Source organism: Callospermophilus lateralis, chromosome 3 (genome assembly GCF_048772815.1).
Source record: "Callospermophilus lateralis isolate mCalLat2 chromosome 3, mCalLat2.hap1, whole genome shotgun sequence".
Classification (NCBI taxonomy): Eukaryota; Metazoa; Chordata; class Mammalia; order Rodentia; family Sciuridae; genus Callospermophilus; species Callospermophilus lateralis.
In genome coordinates, this window is record NC_135307.1 from 110,845,103 (window position 1) to 110,865,928 (window position 20,826).

General features: G+C 39.3%; 1 protein-coding gene across 1 annotated transcript in view; it reads left to right on the forward strand.

Annotated features, from left to right (window-relative positions):
- The window catches only part of Iqch (IQ motif containing H), a 124,137-nt gene that overhangs the window by 30,984 nt on the left and 72,327 nt on the right, over window positions 1–20,826 (forward strand). Inside the window, exons 6-8 of the mRNA XM_076848657.2 lie at window positions 6,056–6,139; window positions 10,125–10,300; window positions 20,104–20,295. Coding sequence (XP_076704772.2) covers window positions 6,056–6,139; window positions 10,125–10,300; window positions 20,104–20,295 — 452 coding nt within the window. The remainder of the gene's footprint in view (window positions 1–6,055; window positions 6,140–10,124; window positions 10,301–20,103; window positions 20,296–20,826) is intronic.

Here is a 20,826-nt window from a genome sequence, read left to right on the forward strand (position 1 = left end):
TTTCTAGTGTGCCTCTAAGCACATTGCCATCTCTCTACTTTCTCACTTTTGAGTTGACAACTCAAAGATTAAATAGGTTCTGTTCTTCCATCCTGGGCAATTGGGACCTCTCATCCAGTCTTCACAGTCGTCCGAAGGTATTTTGGCAGCTAGAGTTCATTGAGTTAGGAGTTGCCACATGAGATCCTTGGGACAACTGAGCTGCCAGCATCCCCCAGGAAGCCTTTCCAAGAAATACCCAGGTCCTTGGGGATCAGCAGCAAAGTACACTTAAACTTTCAAATTTCTTTCTAGCCCAAACTAAAATTAAAATACATTTGTATTCTTCCATGTCAACAAATCAACACTTACTCACTGTTTAGATCACACTTAGCCCAATGACCCTTTTATATGAAAATGTCCAACTGATCTTTTCCCAGCTAATATTGTACCATAATACAGAGAAATAGCATTAAATTGGATGTGAAGTGACACCTGTTCAAGGTCTTTTCATGAAGTGGGTTAATATTGGGATATGAACAGAAATGAATTTTGCATATGCTAAATAAAAATGTAATCTCTTAATCTCCTTCCTTATAAAAATAGCAAAAGGTTTATTCAACTATTCTCAAACTTTCTTGTCTCAGAACCCCATTAAACTCATAATGGTAACTGAAGACCTGAAAGAGCATTGGCTTAAGTGAATTCTATCTATTGTTATTTACTGTATTAGAAACTAATGAAAGGAACTTTAAAAGTACTTATTAGCTAATGTACCCACTGCCAATGTTAATCTAAATAACACATTTTTACAAAATAGAATTATTTTCCTAAACAAGTTTAGTGAGAAGAATGGCATTATTTGACAGGTTTGCAAATCTCTTTATACAATGTGGTTGTAGTCTCATAACTGCTTCTATATTCAATCTGTTTTGTATGTTCTTCGGATGAAGTATATGAAAAAAAATCTGGCCCTATGGAGATAAGTATTTGGAACAGGGAAGAATATTTTATGTATTTTACAGTCTTTTCAGAAACTGTATATATTCTTCTTTGGCTTTCTACTAAATCCACAATAAGAACTATTAGCTGCAATGTGGAATTGCAGTCATATTGGTAATGTTTTGTGTTTTATAACTTGTGAGAGAATAGACTTTGAAAGGCAAAAAACATCTCAGTATCATTTTTTAAAATATGTATTTTTTAGGGGCTGGGGCTGGGGCTTAACAGTAGAGCGCTTGCCTAGCACGTGCAAGACCCTGGGTTTGATCCTCAGCATCACATAAAAAATAATTAATTAATTAATTAAAGGTATCGTGTCCAACTACATCTAAAAAAAATTTTAAATATTTATTTTTTAGTTATAGTTGGACAGGATACCTTTATTTTATTTTTACATGGTGCTGAGGATCGAATCCAGTGCCTCATGCATGCTAGGAAAGTGCTCTACCTCTGAGCCACAACCCCAGCCCATGTTAGTATCATCTTGAAAATAGTTTTGATTTTGCAGATCCCCTGAAATGACCTTGATACTCCCCAGGTCCCCAGAACACAATTTGAGAATCACTGGCTTTAGTTGCATGCGATGTTGAGCCAGTCACTGACAAAAAGAACAAGAGAAAGTTCTCACCCTTTCGAAGGGGAATCCATTTGGCTATTTGATTTGAGAATGTTTTCCCAGCTCAGGGCGATCAGATGCGGATCAACCACTTGGTACTTGGGAGTCTGATGTTAACCTCTTCTCTGCCTTGAGTACCACCGTGAGGCTAGGACTTGGAGACAAGAGAAAAAGGACTCCCCCACAGGGTAGTGAGCCAAGTGTTAAAGAACACGGGATCTGCTGGGACAATAGGGGCCTGTCACAGAGTCACACACCAGTGCCACCGAGGCCTGGTCACTGAACGTGGCCTTGCTCGTGCTCTTGGATTTCTGTAGCCGCAGTGAAGGAAAAGCCAATGCCAGCAGCTAGTCCTCCAGACGCAGAGGCAGTTAGCTTCACCCGATAGGCGTTCCCGTGGGAGTGGGGCCTGGGAAAGGAGGCGAAGATGGAGGGTATTTCCAGTCACCACCAATGGACCTTCGCGATTCAGAAAGGACCAAAAGTAATTGAACCACTGTAAGAGGAAGCGCTCAGATAACCATCTTTGATGTGAAGTGGAAGAGTACTGTTTCCACTTCATTTTGTTTGAAAAAGTAAATTTATTTGAGAAAAGATGAATGGTTCTATCAAATGGGGATTATTTTGCAGGTGATGAGAACAGGAATCAGGAAAGAAGCTATGTTCCTCTCCAGAGTGAAAGAGAGAGAGAGAGAGAGAGAGAGAGAGGGGCGGGGGGGGGGGGGCTCCATCCGCCAGTGATGTTTTCCTGTGCTGATAAGGACCTGAAAAAAATCTACAAATCCTGCTTTTCATTCTTTGAATCTACCAGAAGTTCTCCAGTTTTAGAGGGTTAAATGGAATAAAGGGAATGAAGAGAACACACGGGAAAGAGGGCTGAGAACATAAGAGGCGGATTCTTTGTGCAGACCCACAGGTGCACAGGGAGCTTACACTCTAGAGTGGTCCAGGAAGACAGGGAGGCAACACAGGTGAACAAGCACACGGGGGGACGTGTAACGATGAAACAAGAAAGTGTAGTCTCCACTGGTGCCAGAAATTGACAATGAGGGGAGGCTCAGAACCTTCTCAGAAAACGGGCACAGCTGAGAGCAGCCAGGGCCTATCCTCTGCATAAGGCACAGCAAGTAGTTTTGTGCTTGCGTTGATAACACCTTCCCTATGTTTAAATGAAGTTCTTTCTGAGACTCTCTGAGTTTGGCTCAGCTGAGGTTAGGGAAGAAACATCAAAACACAACAGCAGCAATGGTTACTGAGTACCTATCAGGTATCAGGGTCTTTGACCCTCCCTCACCTTTTCATTATAGGTGGAAAGAGAAGCAGGGCATCTGACAGGGGTGGTCCTTGATGGAAGCAAGGGAAGATGGACAACACCACAGACTTAATGGCTTCCAACTATACACATGTAGGAGCTTACAGCTCTGTAACCCAAATGTGCGAGAGGGGTGAAATCTAAGTGTCAGCAGAGCTGCCTTCCTTCCTGAGACTCTAGGGAAGAATAGTTGCCCTTCCTAACTTGTAGAAGCCATTCACCAAGGAATGCATGAAGAAGACTCTCAGCCCCTTTCTCTACCTTTAGGGCCAGCAACATTGCAACCCTTGTGCCTTTCTAAGTCACCCCTCTAACTTTCTATTGTTCTGCCTTCCTCCTCCACTTTTCAGGACCCTTATTATTACACCAGGCCCAGCCAGATAATCCAGAATAATCTCCTTGTTTTAAGGTCAGCCAATTAGCAAACTTAATTTCATTTACAATTTTATTTCCCTTTTGTCATGTAACCTACCACATGCGCAGTTCTGAAGATTAGGATAAGAACATGTTGGGATGGCCATTATTCTTCCTACCAAGACACATTGAAAATTAAAGTGAGAAGAGTCAAAAGCACTTTTCCCTCCTGGAGTTGTCTGGGCCCACTTGGAGAGTCTAATCTTTTATTTCATGTAACTAAATTGATAACAAGAGCTAAATATGTAGTAGCTACACTGCATAATAATTTGTACACTTATGTGATCTTGGAGAGATAAGGCGCTTACCCCGAGTTTCCTCATCTATAGCAGGACAGGGTTGAGGTTGATGGTATCTCAAGCATCCCCCAGTGGCTGAGCACAATGGTGCATGCCTATAATCCCAGGCGCTTGGGAGTCTGAGGCAGGAGGATCGTGAGTTCAAAGCTAGCCTCAGGAATTTAACAAGGTCCTTAGCAACTCAGTGAGGCCCTGTCTCTAAATAAAATATAAAAATAGGCGAGGGATGAGGTTCAGTGGTTAAGTGCCCCTGCATTTAATCCCCCAGTACCAAAAAAAAAAAAAAAAAAAATCCCCCAGTGTTCCTAGTCTGATTTTTGAAGTAGCCACATCTTTGGAGATTATATTACAAGCAATGTCTCCTTGCTACCAGGCATGTCTGCTGAGCTCCCCAAAGCCACACATCCTATTAAGTCATTGTCATATTCAATGCTTGATGCCAGAACAATGGGGGGATCTTTTTGCCTGGGTGTCAATAGATGTGCCTGTGGATGTACAAAACATGATAATAAACCTGATCTCAAAAACAGTTGGCTCTCAACTTCTGCCGAACTGATGGCATGTGCATGTCTTGTCACAGAACATCCATGCTGCTTGTCACAGAATTCCTTGTGATGGTTGTGGTGTGCTTTGGGAGTGCACATACCCCATAATATTAAAATACCTTACACTTACACAGCGTTTTGCAGTTTACAAGTTGTTTTCATATCTGTTTCTTTATGCAATTCTCTACATCAGTGTTGCTGTTAACATGAGATTCTTTAAAATGGGCATGTTAGTAGGGCTAAGAGGGTAACCAGATCTATCATAATTCTGCAGAGGCATCTTGTATGCCTTCTTGATCAGCGGTAACGTAGCTACCAAGTAATTTGACAGAAAACTGACATCAAGCACTTGAATGAAACACAGACTTATTCCCTATGGGCTGCCTATGCAGCTACAAAGTGATCAAACATCTTTTATATTTTAAATTGGACATCATCTTAATGAGACATCTTATACTGCCTTTTATCTTTACTTCTAAAAGGAAATGCACTCCTGGTGTTCTCTCAGGCCCTCGGGCCCTAATCATACTCCATTGCTTAGGCATTTTTCCTTACTTTCTTATAGTCTTGATATACGTTATTCACAATATATCTCTCTAACATTTATATGAACACAGATAGATTTATACACATGCAGAATATTGCAGTCACATATAAAGACAACCTTGAAATCGGACCTGTCTATATTAGTTTTCACATATGGAATGGTTCTCTAAATTATTTGAAAGTCTAATAATTTTTTTCTAAAATAATTCCAACAGTCCATTGGTCCTTCTGCCTCTTTAATTCTTAAATCCATATACATAAAGCAAAGAGAGACTTCTAGATGAACTGTAAGCTCATTTACTTTCCAGACGTTGTCTAGCATTTAAACACTGACATCAAAGCAAAGAGCCAATTATCAGAGTTCATTTGGTCTGAAGCCCTGTTGCCTGGAATTGCTATAGTTTTCCTTATGCTGAAAAGAAAAATTAGTGTCACATCTTGAAGCTGTAGCCTATAAAACCACTTCATCTACAGCAGTTGAACTTGAAACATGTGTTTGGGCTCACTAACCACAAGGAGGCATTGAAGCATCTCTTCAAAATGTGAAAAGCAGTTTTATTTTTTAAAAAAGTCACACCTTATATTGCTGGTTTTATATAATAATGACAGTGCCTGTGAGCATGCATGTCTTTTAAGTTCCTGTCAGGATCCACTCCCCTTACCCTCCCAAGACCTGAAACATCAGCAGAGAGTGTTGCTGTTTTCATGGAAGATTTTTGGACAGTAGTAATCTGTAAAAGTCTTCCTTCTACTGTTTCCAAGTCTTGAAGGTAAACTTCAAGACTTTCCTTAGTACTGACAAAGTCATTGTCTTCAATTTTATTGCACTTTGGGGGTTCAAAATTCTTTTTACTGAGAGCAGAAGCCTATTTCTTTGATATGATAATTCTTTGAATACAGTAAGGGGTTTATCTGAAATCTGTGTGTCAGTTTAGAATGATTCTGGAATACATCTTCAAAATGCCACACAGGACTCACAAGTTAAAAAGTTGAAACCATTTCTATAACCTGAGCATAATGTTCTTACATGTAGTTTTGAACAGTTATGGTGAAGGTCAGAAATTTTCTCCGTGTTTTTGTGATCCTGATTCTCAGGAGCTTTGTTGGTATTGAAAATAGGAACCTCTCTGTTGCAGGAGGTGCTGCTTAGCACATCTCCCAGAATAATGCTTAATCCCCAGAGAAATAAGGACCTGGTTCTTGGGAGTTGTCTTATTTCAGTGAGATGCTGCAGAGAAGACGTTTTCCTCAAAATGTGGACTGTGACATTTTGAAATTCTCTTGTGCCATTTTGCTCTATCGACTTGCTCTTTCTGTTTTTGACACCTCGTTTGCCTTGTAGGATATTCCCAGCAGGCGCGAGAAGGTGTCACCGACCTCAACATACAGCAGAACAGGCAACTGGGGCGGCTGTGTGACATCATAGGTACAGTAAATAGTTTTAAACACATGACTCTTTGCAATGTTTGTCAGTGAATATTGATACAATGTTTCTTCTTATTGTTATATATTTTTTCTTCTACAAGGAAAAAGCTTAGGTTTTTAAGCCACTTGTAGGACAATTGAATGTTTCATTTTAAGTAACATCCACAGTGAGATCAACTTGAATAAAAATAAGCATTTTAATCAATTACTTGGGCAGTTTTCTAAATATTTTTTCCTGTAGGTTTGGTTGAGAATTTCTCTTCTATACACAAAAATCTTCTTGGTTTACTAAATCCTTGCAAGTGTATGAGACCAAAATTGTATATTTGTGACAATATTGCCTAAGAGATTAGCTGAGGAATCACTGGAAGATGGTATTAGAAATGAAGCATTGTGTTGTCATCATAAAAATAACAGAGAAATGAAAATAGATTTTTAAAGAAGCTTTTCTGTAAATATAGAGCATTTAATTATTTTTAAAAATGAAATGCCCAGTGAAGGGAATTCTTAGAAACACAGACCTTGATTAAGTGATGGCTACATCTTTGTAAAGTCAAGTCCTGATATTGGTTTGGTCAGTTCTCAGTCACCTACTTGGGTCCAAGAGAGAAGAATGCATGAATCTGGTGACTTTGATTGACACTGGTCAAGGCCAGAGTTCAAGGTAAGCTTAAAAATATATAGATTGCAAAGCCTAAGCAATAACAGCAAGTTGGTTAAGGAGAAACTGGCCAAAGTATTAGGACTAAACAAAAATTAGATCTTTATTAGTTATCAGATAAGAACATCTTTGTTTCGTTAAAATATAATTGCTTTGGCCCTTATTTAAGCCAAACAAGAAAAAAATTTTAAATTATCAATGACCAACTTAGCTGGCTCCCTGGAATGACATACTTTACATGATTCATATATATTTCAGCATCATTATTATTTTATAAATGCCATTTGGTGACAAAAAGACATCAGTACTAGAAATTTACAGTGTCCTAAAATAATAATAATATAATTGCTTTAATCTATTATCTAGGCACTAATATTGTTTTTCAGCATTATAAAAAAATTTAATGATTTGAGATTGATTTGTTAGTGCTGAACTATTTCAACCAAAAATCTGACTGGATGGAGAGCACGGAAGTGCACCAGAGGGCAGACTTTGCTCTCATTTATTTGAATTAATTTTTTTCTTCAGCTTTTTATATATCTTTCTATATATAGAATGAAGCATCTCTTTACCGAAAGATGTCTTTACAGAAGATTCTCATTACTAGAAAAGACTTGAAAACATTAGGCTTCTCTTCAAGTTCAGTAATTCAGTCTGTGTCCACCTGAAATGGAAAATTTTTGCTAATACGGACATTTTGGAAGCATTTATGTCTTATTACATTACCTTCATGATACAGCAGTGCAATCATGTAATCGCTTCAAGAAGAGTGTTTAGAAGTAGTAAATGAAAGAAAAAGTACTTTGTTAGGAAATAAAAATAGGAAGAAACTAGAAAATTGAGTAATAATTTTGAGGAAGAATAATCATTCTTTTTATTCCATTAGTTGCTAAGAAAAGGTGTTGATTTTTCTGCTTATGAAAGGGAAACAAAGATTTGATCACACTTTTGATACTGACGGTGAAGTCAGGATTGTCAGTTAGGTAGACCCCCGTGGATGGGACTTTAAATTCCTAGATGAATAAAGTAAAAGAGTAACTGATTTTGACTATTGGTTAACCATCAAAGCACTTTCATCTTCATATCAGCTCCCTTCCATAATTACCTGTCAATCATTGCTGAGCATTGGTAGATTCAAGATGAAATCACATTAATACTGGATACTAGAATTAGTGATATGTATTCCTTTGCCAGAAATGAACCAGAAAGGTGAAATTAGCAGCATGATTTCTTATTATTTGTAACCTCAAAATTTCTTTCCAAAGAAAACTTATTTGGTTTTCTTCTGGCACAGTCTATAAGTTATTTTGTGTCCTTTTTTAAATGCTTTTTATTTTTAAATCACCAGTTTGGTTTTAAAATACACTAATTTGATAAGACACTAATTTCTTCTTCAAAACAAAGATTTGAGATACCTAATTTGATTATTCAGCCATTGGATACAAGTTATTAACTATTGTCTCCTCAGTTAATTTATTGTAAAATTTATGTGGCAACTTGGTTTCAAAATTAAATGGGCCATCCAGGCACAGTGGCGCACTCCTATAATCCCAGTGGCTCTGGAGGCTGAGGCAGGAGAATCCCACATTTAAAGCCAGCCTCAGTAATTTAGCAAGGCCTTAAACAACTCAGCAAGACCCTGTATCAAAGTAAAACATAAAAAGGGCTGGAGATGTGGCTCAGTGGTTAAGCCCCCTGGTTTCAATCCAAAATTAAATGGGCCATTTAAATACATGTATGGAGTAACTACTTCAAGCCCAGCACTGGGTCAGTTCCCCCTCTCCAGAGGGGGAAATTTGTCCCAATACCATGGGTCTCACTAAGTGACTAAGACGTTGTACTTCTCAAATATCTCCATTCTCCCAAATCCATCTGTCATCCCATCTATGGACTTTGCACTATTATCAGGGCTGGGGGGAATATAGGAAAAAGTATAAACCTTGAATGTAAAGAACCTGGAGAGATTAATAGATTCTAAACAATAGCAGGGAACAACAGAGGACACTACTTCATAATGCTAATCTTAGGGGCTGATCCAAAGGAGCACAGGTGTGAAAGGATCACTGCTGGCTGGCCTGGTCAGGGTGGGCCATGGAGTAGATCATGCACCTATGCCATTTATCGAGCACTTACTATGTACCAGATACAGCACCAGGTGCTTCATATATATTCTTTCATTTAATACACCCCCAAACTCCATGTCTCAGGTAGTTTTTACTTTCCTATTTTGCAAATGAAGGAACAAATGTTTAGAATGGTTAAATAATGGGTCCAGGGTCCTGGGAAGCTGAGCCAGAATTTAGTCAGCCTATTGTCTGTGTACTTTGCCAAAATGAACAGAGGAGTCTTACAATCCGTGGGGGTCCCCCCTGCCCAAGGAAGCATTTTCAGTACTCCCTCCTGGAACCTGTCTGAACACCTGGCCTGCCTGCTCCTCCACTATGTTTTGCAGCTCTTTGTATGAAGGGGTTGCTCCTGGAGAGTAGCATCTCTGTCACTTTGATGGCTGGATCCTCTCCATGTCCCGCCAAGTACTTTGTCCCTACTTATATTTATATCCATCAGCTATTTTATGAATGAATGAATAACTCCATTGGCTGCTCATTTCCCATCCATACCCCCTAAAATATACTGCAGCATGGGGTGAGTAATCTCATCTCACTATTCCATTTGGATGGGATATTTAATTAGGATTTCTTTCTATGTGCATAATAAGAAGCACATCTTAAGAAAGAGAACAGTTAAATTAAGATGGTGTTTCCTTTAGACCAAGAATCACGAGATGTGCGATTTAAGTAATATACTCCTCTCTGGGAATGAAGCAGAGAAAGGTTGGTTTCTTGAAATAATCATTGCTGTGGCCATAATCAGACCATTTATTTGGACAAGACATTCCCTGAATTGGCCCTGTCAAGTCCAAGTAGAGTAAGAAATTGCAATTTCATCAGCTTTCTAAAGTTAATGGCTGTGTTTTATAATTTGCTGAAGTTAATGGGATAAATTCCCATTGATGTTAATGGGAGTTGTGTAGCTGAATCCCTGTGTATTATTTGAAAGTAGATTTCCAAGGTACCTCACAGTCCTCCTTCCACAGGAAACACTGTGTATTTTGTTGTTGGTGGTGTTATTCATATAGAGAAATGCTATAGTGCAAAAAAAACAAGCTGCCTAGATTGCTAAAATGTGTGCAAAACCAATGTAAATTAACTTCATTATGGCTTATGGATATATTTTTTATTTTAAACTGCACATCAATTGGATGCCAGAGTTCATAATGTCATCTACCTTTATACCAGTAATTAACATTGTGCCTGTTGTGTTTTAGATGTCAATGTGAATGTCATCTACATCTGCTCCCATCATATGAACGACGAGTTAGTGCTGTATTACAATAAAATCCTGAGTCTACACGCAGCTGTCAAATCAGGGAACCTTGAGGACAGAAGTGACCTGCAGGACAGGTTCAAAATTATCACCCCTGAAGCTGTAAACTTCTTCCCTGTGAGTTTGTCTTCTAATTACTACGGCTTCAGGGATGCAGTAAAATTAAATTGGAAATTTTATAACTTGCAACGCTCTGGTACACATCAGTGAAATATTATTGCAAGTTTAACAGCTTTACTGATTAGACTACTAGTTGGACTGTAGGAATAAATATCCCAGTTTAACTTTCAGATTTAGTTGAGTTGCCCCTGCCCAGTTTCTGTGTAACCGAAGCCTAATTGCATAGTTATTGGTGGCATCAAAGTAGGTGGATTTATAACATCATCCCTTTTTCTTAGTTTTGTGTGGAGGATGCCAAGGGCAGAGAAAGGCTGGACCTGAACATGGTCACAAAGCTACACAGGGACAGAATCTTGACAGGATCCCTGTTTTCTGACCTCCACACAGGTGTCCCCACCTCAGAGGAAGTTGAACTGACTTATCATGTCACATGGTACCTAAGAAACAAGGTTCAGATTTATTTTTTTTTAATGCATTGATTTTTAATGAATGGAATGAATTCTGAGTGGAATCCATCCCTAGATAAGAGCCTTTGGAAGCTCATGGAACCTCAAGGGTAGGGTTGAAATCAATTCCTCTACCTTTTGATATTTAAGCTTTCCACGTTAAACAACCAGTACTTCTCCACCTATTGGACTATCCAATTTTGAGGGGACTTTTTTTGTATAAGTAAAGGCTCTAAATTTTCTGATAAAGGTAGCCCTCTCCATTTACAAAGCTAACACCCACCAGCTGCCAGAAGGAGCTTCCCCAGATCCACTGAAGAGGCTGGAACTCGGAGGGGATTTGTGAGAAGGAGAGTGAGTGAACTAAGGTTTGTTGCAATCTAATCACACGTTTTCTCCTTTGGTCCTTACAGCAATGTAACAGGACCGAAAGGATCACTCTCATTTTATGGCTGTGGTGACCAAGGCTCATTTTCTGGTCTAAGGTTCCTATAGGGCCAGATGTGAATCAATTCTTGCCATCCCAGAACTCTCTCATGACCTGGAATAACTACCTTGCCCCGGGATGGCCCCGTGGCCTTGGGCAAACCTTCACATCTCCGATCTTCATCCATAAGATGAAGTGATGGGTTAGCTAATTCCAAAGTCTCCTCCAACTCTCCAGTCCTGCCCCCTAAGAAATCTCCCCTTGCTGTGCACTCTTCGACCTGCAATCAAGAGACAGGCAGTCAGCCTAACCCCTGCAGGGGTCTAGTCAGAGTGTACGTTGGCATCTCGGCCAGTAGAAACAAGTTCACAAGGCTTTAAGTACCTAATATTTCCTTTCATAGCTTAAATTCAAATTGTTTGAGTAATTAATCACTCATACACAATCAACTTTTTAAAATATAAAAATTAAACTCTCGCTTTCAAATCCATTCCTGTGCATAGTTAGCTATAGCTTTATTTCTTTTTAATGGGTTCGAGAGATTGTATCAGTGCTGATTTTCATTCAAATGGATGGCTTTGAGGAGATTTTTTTAAAGCGTGCCAAAAATCTGTTTGTACATCTCTCCAAGTTACTATACAACGCTTGAATTGATAATGGCAAAATGTGCTCTTATAAAAGTCATCATGTCTATTTTGGGACATTTTAATGCCTATGAAGGCATTCTAAACAACTACCTTTTTTTAAGCTAAAAAAAAAAAAATCAATGGTGATCGATTAAATGGAACCATAATGTGAGGGAATTAGAAACATTTTAGATTCTTTGTCACAGTCGTGTTAATCTGCTGCCTGGATGCAATGATACTGATCTTTTCTAAATGGTCACACAAGACCTGCGGTCAGCAATGTGTCCTCTGCCGTCACTCACTCACATTTGAATCTTTATTGAATGCAATACTGTGACAGCATCTTGCCTGAGGAATACAGCCCACAGATGACTAGCACATGGAGCTGCAGAGGATACTTGCCAAGAGAAGTAAGCAAACCTAGAGGAGACAGAAACCCATCCTGGCTGGAAGTGTGCTCAGAACTTTCCATTAGGTTCTATGGCCACATCTGCTGTCTCCTCTTCACAGCTCATCAACCCTGTAGACCTTCAGCGCTCCTCTGGAAGGCAGGGAACTGTGGCTGCCGTGGCATGTCAGCCGTGCTAACTGGGTTCGAATCCTGCTCTGCCCTTGACAAGCTGTGTGACTGGGCAAATCACTTGAGCCCCAATTTCCTTTTTCTCCAAAACAGGGACTGCTGATCACGACAGGATTGTATGGATCAAGGGAGAGAACAGACACACAGGCCTTGCCCTTGTTAACTCACCGGGACTGGGCCCGAGAGACACCTCCAGGTGCCCCAAGAAGCTACCGTTGGTGTTGTAACTCAAATCAGCAGCTCCCTGGACTATTTATATATTTATTTTTCCTTACATTTCCTCATTGGGATAATTTGTGGGAGAAGGAAAGTAGCAAAATAAACAGTGACCAACCAGGGGATCAAATCCCACCAGGTGCTGTCACTAGGCATTGTCCAAGGGAGCACTGAGTTTCCTAGAACTCCACTTTCAGAAGTACATTTTAAAAATGAATTTAAATTTGCATAGATGGAAGGAGCCTAGAATAAAACTCCTCATCTGGAGGAAGAGTCCATAGGGTAAATCATACAGCTCTTCTCAAAGGAGTCCTGATTTTTTGCTTTTTTGTTGTTGTTGTAAAATATATATAACACAAAATTTACCATCTAACCATCTCTAAGTATACAGTTCGGTGGCATTAAGCACCGAATTTAGATTGCTATGCAACCATCATCCACAGCAGAAACTCTGTGCCCACTAAACAATGAGTGAATTACATGAGAACCTGCTTCTGGAGCAACCTGCCACTTGTACCTCACCACTGCTTCTACCAGCCATTTTCAACTGGCAAGTTTCATACCCATTAAACAAGCACAGAAGAGCTGTGGTTTTAGGGAGGAAGTTATTTCAGAGCTGGAAGAATGCTAGAGACTTCTAGTCCAACCCCTTACTTGAATATAGGAACTGACACTTAGGAAGGCTGAGAGTATTCTAAGTCCCCCAGTTAGTTACAAATTCAGGCAGGATTGAAATCCAGGGGATTTTACCAGGCCAATTCTCTTTCTCCCACACTCAGAAGTTATTCTGTTCTCTAAGAGTTTGCAAAACAGTGCACTGGATATCCCTGGAAACAGTCACTGAGTATTTCTCCTCATTTTTATGTTGGGAAGAGTAGATAATTTTTCACTAAAATTGAAGTCAGTGCTAGTCTATAAAAGACCTTTGAATTCCCTTAAGACTATGCCATATTTGCATATATTATCAGTATGACATTTTAATGGCTTTAATTTTTTTTTAAAAAAAAGCGTTTTCCCAGGAAAAATAATTACTACCATTTATTGACTATCGATTCAACATCATGCATTGTACCAGGTGTCTTATATCTGTGACCTTACTTAGCCTTAGAGCAACCCCAGGTATGGGTATTTTTGCTCCCCACTTAACACCTGAAGAAATGGGCTAGCAGAGTCTAAATTCATAAAGCTCATAAGTGAGAGAACTGGATTCAAAGACAGATCTCTTTTGACTCTAATGCCCGATGCTGCTGTGTGTGCCATGCTGCTCTTTTCTAGAAGTAACATGATCTTGGTTCTGGTAGACCCTGCTGGGTAATGTCTTTCCCATGCCCATTTCCACCTGACGAAATCTTATCCCTGCTTCAGAATCGACCTCAACTCCAGCTTCTTTCAAGATGGTAATACTAGCGAGTATTCACTAGGTACTTACAAGTGCTTTCCTGCTTTATCTCATTGAATCCTCACAGCATCCCTGTGAGATACCCATTTTACAGATTAGGAAACTGAAGCTCAAGGAGAAGGAGTAACTTGCCTTTTCAGCTTTCTCTACCATTGTATGGCCTTTGCCTCTCTCCCCTGATACCTCTGAGGAACTTGGTAGATCCCCATGGTTTCATTTACCTTGAATTAGTCATGTGTTAAGTATTCTTATTTGGTTCCCCACTCCTTGAAAACAGAAACATGGCTGTATTAGTTCTGGCATGTGCTGACCATATGGTTCTGTCCTCTTCTCCTATTAGGCATAGATAGAATGACTTAATTAATTGAATAAGACAGTCACATGCATTGCTGAGCTGGGTCTAACTAGTCAAAATAAAATAAAAAGAATTTGTCATTGGAAAATAAATTTGAGTTTTTCTGAAATTTTCAAATAATTTCTATTCATGAATCCTTTCCAGAACGGTTACCTAGAAACTATTGGTACTCACTACAAAAGTGCATATTCTCTGAAATGGACTTTGTGATAGAATTGTGGAAAGAGGATATCAAGTGAAGCCCCTCTTTCCTACTGAAACATTTTTTTTAATTGCCAGATTAGGGGTCTGTATAGTGCAGAATATACTATGGGGCTTTTTTCTTCATTTTTTGGTATTGATTTTCTAGACACTTTAGTGTTAAACCACACCAGAAGTGTTGCAGAGATGAATCACTATTATCCAAAGGCCGCCAGCCTCTTTTCCTTCTGACAGAAGGATAATTCCACGTGGATCAAATAAATACAGATGTGTAGTAATTAGTTCTATTCCCAGTGAGCCTATTTCTAACACACTAAAGATGTGAGTGATTATGGACCCTCACCCCAACAGCTTTTATCAATTTAAACTGCTGAACAACAGGATAGGTCATAACCCACCCTGCTATTAATAATGTATTTATTATGTGCAACATTATAAATTAGGTGTATGGACTAGAGAAAGGACACCTTCTAACAAGAATAATCTGATCTTCCCCCAGAAGCATCACATGTGCTTGGCCACTCACCTGATGTACAGTCCCAAGGCAATCAAAAGAATAAAGCATCTCATCCAGGGAAGAGAGGCCTACATCGTGGGCGGGTTCCTCCACAGAGATGACTTGGCCGTGGCTGACATGTTAGATGTGCCCATCTTGGGCACAGAGCCTGAACTCGTCCACCTTTACAGCACCAAGTCCGGAAGTAAACGGATCTTTGACAAAGCCAACGTGCCTGTCCCTCCTGGGATATACACCCTCTTTAATTTTCAACAGGTATGTGGGGTCGACTAATAAGGCTCTGTTCAAATATTTCCTAGCCTCTTGATTTTGTGCAAATTCAGGGGATCTGGAGCTATCCCCCACCCAATGAAGAATATAGAAATACTTGAGTGGATTGGAAGGGATCTACATTGGGCCTTCAAGTTTTAAAGCATCTTCCTAGTGGTCCTGTAAAAATTGCTGGGATTTCCAAAATATTTACTCAGTTGGATGAAGACATTGAAGACTCCAATTGGGTATCATTTGGGCTAATCCACCCTCAATATTTAATACCTTTACATGGATTAGTTCATCGCTGTATCACCTAGTCAGCCATGTAGTAGGACCCTAGAGACATGGGAGTCTGTTTGGCTAACAGAAGCAAGTTTGGGAAGCTCCGGGGAGTGAACCTCCCTGCCAGGTCAAGTTGCAGAGTGCTATAGATAGCCTTGTTCCTGTAAAAAAAGCTTTGGTTCCTCCAAAGGGCCCTAAAGAAAAGAGGAGAAAGATCCCACAGAGGTCAAGTGAACTGGCTCTCGGAACAAAACTGCTTCCGGTTTTCCTCTGGACCAGGTCTGCGGCTCTGCGCTCTCCCAGCACATGGTCAGGTCCCCAGATACTTAGAGAAATACGCTAGCCACTGGAAGCATTTTCTCTTTGAGTCAGCCCTGGCAGGTGTTCTCTCATTTAACTGCCATCTGTTATCATGATAAAGAAAATTAAAAAACAAAAGGCCATTAACATACCTAACCTCTGTTTCAGTCCATCTCTTGACCATCACTCTGAGCCAATCACAAATTATCTCTCCTACTCCTAGGAAGTATTCACAATGAGGCAGTTTATGAGGGCCAGTGTTTAGGCTTCTCCTTTCTACTCTCAGTGGCCTGCTCATGATAGCCATTGACCCCCCAAATCAAGCTTTCAACAGATCATACCTTGCAGAGGCTAGTTTGAAGGCACGGTGAACTTATTAAATTGCCCTATAGTGTCTCAGTCTTGCTAGAATGTTTCTGGCAATGTGTGGACTCCTGGAGGAAGTACGGTCTTGCAATGGCATAAGTAATTTTAGTGGAAGTGGGATGGAGAGGGCCCCTGGGGCTCCCATAGTCTTTGCCTCCACTGGAATTTGAAGAAAACAAGGTAGGTTGCTTGACTCTGCTTCCTGGTCAAATTTTTGACTGGCAGACTTAATACAACCAAAATATACTTTAAAATGACACAAGTTCATGCATGCATGTTACATGAAATGATCTCCAAGGCTTTAAAACGTTTTGTAATATTTATACTGAGTCTTAGCTTCATCTTCACTGACGATGACTCAGGCAATCTTTGGTCTAACATACTTGAGGGCTTTGTATGTTAATTGTGGTTAGAGATGTAATCAGATTTAATGCAGTAAAACCCTGAATACCATTATTCAGAAGTAAGATTAAAAACCTTCCCATCAGATTTGAGGGATCTTATTCCATCTGTGGTACATACAGATTGTATCACAATAAACCAAGTTACAACTGAGTTCTACTCTGTTTGGAAAACATACATCTGAAGTCATCAAGAACTGAAGTACTCCTTTGAGATTTTTCCAGAGAGTGTCTACCCTACCTAATCGATCTGAGCGTTTCAGTATTTTGAATCTGCAGATGGTAATGAATCAATAACACTGACTTTTTACCAATGTGCATCATAAACTTAAAGCTGGTGAAAGAAAGCTGTGATTATTTTATCTTAGGTTAATAAGTATTCCTGAGTATTAGTTGGATTTTTGCAGCAGTCATTTTTCTATTTCTGCTCTTTACTATATAAAATGAATCACAACTAAAAAATATTATATCTTTTGAGCAGATAAACTCAAACAAAAAATAACAAATATTTGGAAATAGGATAAAGTCATTCAGTTTATGATTAACTGATTATCATTATTATTATTATTATTTTTACAAATCTAGCATGTGCACAGAGAGCACTTCCTATTTTGATCCATAAAGTAACCACACACGTTCCCTTTCTGGCATGTGCTTCATATGAAATATCGATAGCTTTGGTTAAATAATCAAAAATGGCAATGCTATTTTAAAGCACTGTTCAATTTTCACTTAAAGATAGCACATAATTCTTTCCAGTGGTGCAGTCTTTACAATACTATTGATTGTTTTCATTACTGTAGGGGATCTATCAAAGGACGCCCATTTATAGGATTCTTAGAAGCGACAAATAATAGGATTTGGAAGAAACAAATAATAATTCTGTTAGTAGTTGAAAGCTCCAAATATACAATATGTCCAAATATATGGGGGGAAAACACTATGCCAGAACACCTTTCCTTAGACTAGCAACAGAATTTTATCTGGCACTATGGCCATTTCCACTTTTTCCAAGCATGATCACAATACAGGAAAGTATGACTAAATGTAGAATCTGTCCTCTCCACGCATTAGAGAACAAGGGGTATGATTTTGGAAGACACATTAGAAAAGCTTCCTAGGCTGTGTTTGTTACTGTATGCGTAGACTTGTCATTTGAACACCCAAATCATCCAGAGACTCTACTTGATAATTAGGGAGCTAAGACAATTTCATTGCCAATCTGACTGAACATCCCATATTTGCTTGAGGTTTTAGGGACCCCCAAGTGTGGCCATTTTGCTGTTTCTACCACACTGCGGTGTCAAGTACCCTCCCCAATAGCACTTGCTGCATAGACACAATTCAAGTGAACAGATTGTGCCTTTAAACAAAATCATTTGGATCTTACAGCTCCAGACTGCAACAGAACTTATCCATCTTGACTCCTTTCACACTCTTTAGTTTCAAATAAGGTTTCTGAAATCCATCTGGTGAGTGAAGAAAAGGCATCAAGAGAGAGAAGGGTTAAGTGCTGTGGAGAGTTCCAATGCAGGAGCCATTTCCAAGATCAAGTCCAAGCACCCTTTTGTTGCCTTCTGGGAAGTAGAGACTGGAAAATCTAATGAGAAGATGAGACAAAAATCATTTCATAATCTAATGAGCGGTTTATAGGACAGTAGTACTTATAACTAAGAAGTCATGCTATAGACTTTTGTCTGATTCAAACACATTCCAAATGGCTTATTGACCATAAGCCGAGTTGCTCCTCTGGCTCCCCCTCTGACTTTCTCCACTTCGCCCTTCTCCCGCCCTCTGCACACTGGGGTAGGCAGCACCTTGGAGAGGGATCCAGCTTAGGGTTTGGAGTCAGAGCAGCCTGGGAGGAATCCTTGCTCTGCCACTCAGTGCTGTGTGATTGTGGACAAGTTGTTAAATCAAGCAGCCTCTGTTCAGATGCAAAATGGAACTAACAATGATGCCATCCTCATAGGCCATTGTGAGCATTTAATGAGAAAATTCATGTGAAGAACTTTATACAGAGCCAAAGGCCTGTATAAACAGAGTTCAGTAATCTTAGGTATTATTGTTACTGTCATCATCCTTTTGATTTTAAAGCTTGGGATTCTTTTCTATTCCTAAAACTTCTATGTATTTGAGGTCAGTTCTTGCAGGAATGCTTCCAATAAAATGTGGGGTAGTGTATATTCCAGGAAGGCTCCCCTCAGTGTTTCTTCTCCTTCATCTGCCTTGTTCTGGAATATATGTGTTCATATCATGCAGACAGTAAACTTGGCCAGCCAGACAAATGCATTTCATGTATGATAATGAGGAAAAAATTAAATGTTTTATAGGTTATGACATTTAAAAGCTCAACAAAGCTCCAAACACTTAAAGTTTTCAAGACTATAACTCTTTATAGTCTTCAAACTATAAAAAAAATCATTTGAGGAATCAATAAGTAAGCACATAATTCTCTGAAAAAGAAAGGAAACAATACCAAGATTCAATTACAGATATTTAAGGGTTTTTTTTTTCTTTTGCGTTTCAAAGCCAAACAACATTAATACCCATGTTTTTAGCAGCACAATTTACAATAGCCACACTATGGAACAAGCCTAGGTGTCCACCAATGGAGGAATGGGTAAAGAAAATGTGACATGTATATACACAATGGAGTTTTATTCAGCCATAAAGAAAAATGAAATTGGGCTGGGGATGTGGCTCAAGTGGTAGCGTGCTCGCCTGGCATGCGTGCGGCCCGGGTTCGATCCTCAGCACCACATACAAACAAAGATGTATTTATTTTTAATATTTAAAAATAAATATTAAAATTCTTTAAAGAAAAATGAAATTATGTCATTAGCAGGAAAATGGATGGAACTTGAGTCCCTTATGTTAAACAAAATAAGCCAGACTCAGAAGGTCAAGGGTCGTGTGTTTTCTCTCATAAGGAAGCTAGAAAGGAGAAAGGAAAAGAAAGGTTGGGTGTGAAGGGAGGGGTGGCCTCATGAAAATTATAGTCTTCAAACTACTGAGTAGAGGAAAAAAAGGGAAGGAAGAAGAGAAAGAAAAGGGGAAATACCGGGGAATGATACTGACCAAATTATGTTCTTATGCTGTGTGCATGTATGAATACGTAACAGATCCCACCATTATGTACCACTGTAATACACCAATTAAAAAATATGGGGGTGGGGAGCCAATAAAGTGATAATTTGGGAATTTCTCATCAACCTGATTTTAGACATGTTTGGTCTAATTGGCTACGTTTTTTCATGTCATATATACATTACTTAACATTCTTTAACCTATCTGAATAAGTAGAAGAGAAGCAAATGAACCAACTATGTGAAGTGAAGACACTTGTAGGGTACCACCACCAGGTTAATATGGTGGGAAGAAATCTCAGGAATGTGCTCTACTAATCGCTGCCCTGTCTTGGCCCCACAGATGATAGAACAGCTGAGCCAGCTGGTGACGGATCACCTGAAAATTCAACGCTGGCTCTTTAAAATGGACTCAGAGTTTGGAGGAAATGGGATGGCGTTTTGTGATATTCCTTCCCATCTAAATTGCTACAAGTGGGTGTTAAAGGAGAGTGACAGATACGGCTCTGAAGACTGGAACAAGAAGTGGGCACAAGTAAGTGTTCAGGGTGGCTTAAACCCTAGTGACCATGGACAGTGAGGAGTCAAACAAAGGCTCAGAGAGGAGAGGAAAGTTCTCTCTTCTAGACTCAACTCTGTCACCCATCTACAGGCCATTCTTGTGCCCCTGTGCTTGCATAAAAAATGAAAAGGATTCATTAGGTTATTTTAAATATCCTTTATTTGGACTCTGATAGCCTTTATTCCTATTTTCAAATCAATTATGTAATTAGGAAGTGATTTTTTTTCTTATCTTATTCAGGAACATTACACATCTCACCATTTGCCCTGTGAGGGTCTTGATCGTGTGCTTCTATCAAATGTCATTATTAAGCTAGCTGTATTTTATTATGAGATAGAAATTCTATTAGCAAATGGTTGTCACCTGGAAGCTAATGTATAATAGCATTCTGTCATCAGTCATGTTTTTTAAAAACAATCCAAGAAAATTTATGTAATTGCTAATCCCTGTGAGATGCCAAGAAAATAATGTACCTAGTAGAAAATCTCCCAGCAAAACCTGAGT